This window comes from Zootoca vivipara, chromosome 5 (genome assembly GCF_965207765.1).
Source record: "Zootoca vivipara chromosome 5, rZooViv2.hap1.1, whole genome shotgun sequence".
In the NCBI taxonomy this organism is placed as follows: Eukaryota; Metazoa; Chordata; class Lepidosauria; order Squamata; family Lacertidae; genus Zootoca; species Zootoca vivipara.
The window spans coordinates 74,999,506-75,003,325 of record NC_142588.1 but is presented as its reverse complement, the minus strand read 5'-3'; the positions used below and the strand labels follow the sequence as shown (position 1 = coordinate 75,003,325).

The following is a 3,820-nucleotide window of genomic DNA, read 5'->3' as shown; positions in this document are numbered from 1 at the left end:
GCTCTGTATGATCACTGAAAGGAAACGGTTAAGTAGGGGTTTTTTTAGTAGTAGATAATGGGATTCTTGGAACCTCCACAGGTTGGCACTGGCTGCAACAGCTGTTTTGAAGGCACTCTACAGACACAGGGTTGCTGTTGGCCCTGCATCACATTCTAGGAAGTATTTGTACTTTAGAGAGCTAGTTGTCAAAATTGGTTATTGCCAACCCCCACCCTCCTCGAATTAAATTAAACCATCTCCTAGCCCTCCCGCCCTCCCTCCCGCACCAAACCCCACAAAAACACACAACTTAAAAATTGTGCAGATCTGTAATGTTTTCACAGCAGATTTCCTTTTTAAAAAACAACCAAAAAGACAAATAAATGAATGCTCTCCATTCCCTCCCTTTCGATACAGCAGGTAAACAAAAATAGAAGATTTCACAATTAAATCAGCAGACACTTCTCTGGCACCTCGCACACCGTATTGGCATCAGTGTTATTTAAAGTCCTAGGCAGTACACGTGCAATACTTCTTCAGATGGGACTGGCTTGTTAACAAATATTCCAACTTTGCATAGAAATCCGCAAGAACGAAAAGTTTCCTAGTCACTGCTGGAGTTTGGGCTGGCAAGTGGAGGGTCTTTCTCTTCTCCCCTCCCCTCCCCGAACACAACCATCATTCCTTCGCTGCTGCTCCCCATCATCTCTTGTTAAAAGCAATGGCTAATTCCCCCACTTCTCTCTGCAAAAGAGCAGAGACACACAAAAATACTCCCCCACTGGTTCTCGGTTGCCAATACAGCCCTCTCTGCAAAGAGGTACTTACAAGAAATAAGCAACAATCAAATGGATGGCATATATATGTTGGAAGCGCCACACTTCCAACCGGATTTGTGTGTGTGTGTAAGGGGGGAGTGGGTGGGGTATTTTTTTGCACCAGATGTTAAGGAGAGACAATGCATACCCATGACACTGATAACCACCAGCAGCAGCAATAGCAAAAAAAAAAAAAGCCTTAACCTGGAAGGAATCCAGGTGCAATGCAAAATTGTTTCAAAAGCTGGAATTTCACAGGAGGACAACATTGCTGCCACAGCCGCCGTCTGTGTGTGTGATGGTGTTGTAAACCTTTAATTCAAGAAGAAAAAAAGAGAAAAAATAAAAAATAACCAATAGAAAGCAATACAGTCGTGATGTCCTCTCCTCCTTTCAGAGAATCACGCAGGAAGAGCAGCATTGATCGTCCCCGTTGGGTTGGGAAGCGTAGTTCATCTGCCGGACAATCTCGGCAAAGAGTTCGTCCACCGAGGCTTTGTTTTTGGCTGAAGTTTCCATGAAGGGGCAGCTCCAGTCTTCCGCCAGGGCTTTGCCTTCCCCGAACGAGACCTCCCTCTCGCCCTCCAGGTCCACTTTGTTGCCCACCAGGATCATGGGCACCTTCTCGTACCTCTTGACCCGGATGATCTGGTCCCTCATGGGCTTGATGTCCTGGAAGCTCTGCTGGTTGACGAGGCTGTAGACCAAGATGAAGCCTTGCCCGTTCTTGATGTACAAGTCCCGCATGGAGGCGAACTGCTCGGTGCCGGCCGTGTCCAGGATCTCGAGCACCGAGGGAGAAGAGTCCACCTCGATCTCCTTGCGGTAGAAGTCCTCGATGGTGGGGTCGTACTTCTCGATGAACGAGCCCGTCACGAACTGCACGGTGAGCGCCGACTTGCCCACCCCGCCCGAGCCCAGCACGACCACTTTGTATTCTCGCATGGCTCTTCGGGCGGCGGGCTGCGCGCCTTGGCCGGCCGCCTTCCCTCGCCGAGCCCGCGGCGGCGGCGGCTGCTGCTGCTGCTACGCTCTCCGGCTCCCCTCCCACCCTCCGAGAGAAAGAAAGAAAGAAAGAGAAAGAAAGAAAGGAGGGGAGAGGGAGGCAGGCAGGGGGAAAGCCGCCCCTCGACGGAAACGGAGGCGCCCTTTCCTCTCTTCGCGGGAAGGCACTCGAGGGGCGCTGAGGCGGCCGGGTGAAAAGGGCAAAGGTGCCCGCCTTCCCCCGCGCCCCGGCCCAGGCAGAAGGGGAAAGGAGCGGCGGCGAGAGCTCCGAGCCGCTTTCGCAAGGCAAGAGCCTGCGCCTCAGCAGCACGACGACCAGGAGGAGGAGCAGCAGGAGGAAGAAGAAGGGAAGCGGCGGCGGTGGTAGCTGCTGCTGCTGCTGCTCGGGGCGGCGCGGAGGCGGCGCGCTCTGGTTCCAGTGGCGTCTCGGCCGCGGGGAAAGCTGCTGCTGCTGCTGCTGCTGGGCGAGGAGGCGCGCGCCGCACGAGCCCCGCCGCGCTGCTTCGGGGCGCCCCTCGCGAGGTCCATCCCGCCTCCTCCTCCTCCTTCCTCCTTCTTGGCTGGCGGCCGGCCCCGCGACGCCCTCCGGTGAATCACTCGCTTCCCTCGGCTGCCGACCCCATTGGGCGCCGGGGCGCTCCCCTTCCAACCACCTGAGAGGAGGAGAGGCAAGGCGCGCGCGCACGCCCCGTTCGCTCCGCTTCCTCCGCTCCGGATTGGCTGCCGGCCCGCTGCTCGTCGAGCGGCCGAGGCTCATTGGCCCAGGCAGCGGGCTGCCTCGTGGATGGGTTCTGGAGAAAGGGGATTGGCCCGGCAGCAGCTGTTTCTTTCTTTCTTTCTGGCGCGCCCCGCCCCCTCCCCCGCGCGCACCTCCTGGTTCTCCTCCAACTCCTCCTCCTCCTCCTCCGCGCCCTCCCGCGAACGCGAGAAGTTTGGGCGGATAGTGTGGGAAACGGGGATGAGCAGCGTGGGCGGCGCTTGGGGGGCGGGGAAGGGAAAGAAGAATGGGATGGTTGGAAAGGCTGAAAAAAAGCAAGCCGGGTAAATGGGAAGCGGAAGCCTCGGTGCACCCCGAGAGGAGCCCTTTCACTGCTGTAGGGCACAGGGAGAGGAGAGCGAGGTGCAAGGATGGGATGGGAGGGCTGCAGGAAGTAGGCTTAGCTGACTCAACGGAGCAGGTTTGAGCAAGTTGTCGGCAGGGCAGTCCGTTTCCTGCCTGAAGCCCAGTGGAGTTCAATGGTCCTTACTCCCAGGTAGTGCTCACAGTTTGCAAAAGAGCAGAATCTGGTGGCCCTACAGATGTTGTTCCACTCCCATAGCCCCTGAACCCTGGGCTGGGTCTGGGGCTGGTGGGAGATAGGGCCCAGCATCTGGAGCAGTGTTTCCCGAAATTGGGTCTCTAGCTGTTTTTGGACTGCAATTCCCATCACCCTGACTACTGGTTCTGGTAGCTAAGGATGATGGGAGTTGTAGTCCAAAAACAGCTGGAGATCCATGTTTGGATGACACTGAACTGAAGGGTTAAGGGTTCCTCCTGGCTGCTTTGCATGCAGAAGGTTGCAGGTTTGGTCCCGGCATCCCCATCTAGGTCTAAAGGAAATCAGCCCTGAGTGCTCACTGGAAGGACAGATCGTGAAGCTGAGGCTCCAATACTTTGGCCACCTCATGAGAAGAGAAGACTCCCTAGAAAAGACACTGATGTTGGGAAAGATGGAGGGCACAAGGAGAAGGGGACGACAGGATGAGATGGTTGGACAGTGTTCTCAAAGCCACCAACATGAGTCTGACCAAACTGCGGGAGGCAGTGGAAGACAGGAGTGCCTGGCTTGCTCTGGTCCATGGGGTCACGAAGAGTCTGACATGACTGAACGACTAAACAACAACAACAATCTCCATGTAGGTCTAGGAATGTCCCCTGTCTGACACCCTGAACAGCCTCTGCCAGTCAGTGGAGGCAATACTGCATTTCCTGTTGTCTACAACAGAAAAGCAATACAGTATTTATCCCACAATCC

General features: G+C 55.6%; 1 protein-coding gene across 1 annotated transcript; it reads right to left on the bottom strand.

Moving 5' to 3' along the window:
- Positions 1–292: 292 nt before the first annotated feature.
- On the bottom strand, positions 293–2,589 carry RAP2B (RAP2B, member of RAS oncogene family). The gene has a single exon (XM_035133992.3). The coding sequence runs from the start codon at positions 1,743–1,745 to the stop codon at positions 1,194–1,196; it is 552 nt and encodes a 183-aa protein (XP_034989883.1). The 5' UTR covers positions 1,746–2,589; the 3' UTR covers positions 293–1,193.
- Between the last annotated feature and the right edge of the window lie 1,231 nt (positions 2,590–3,820).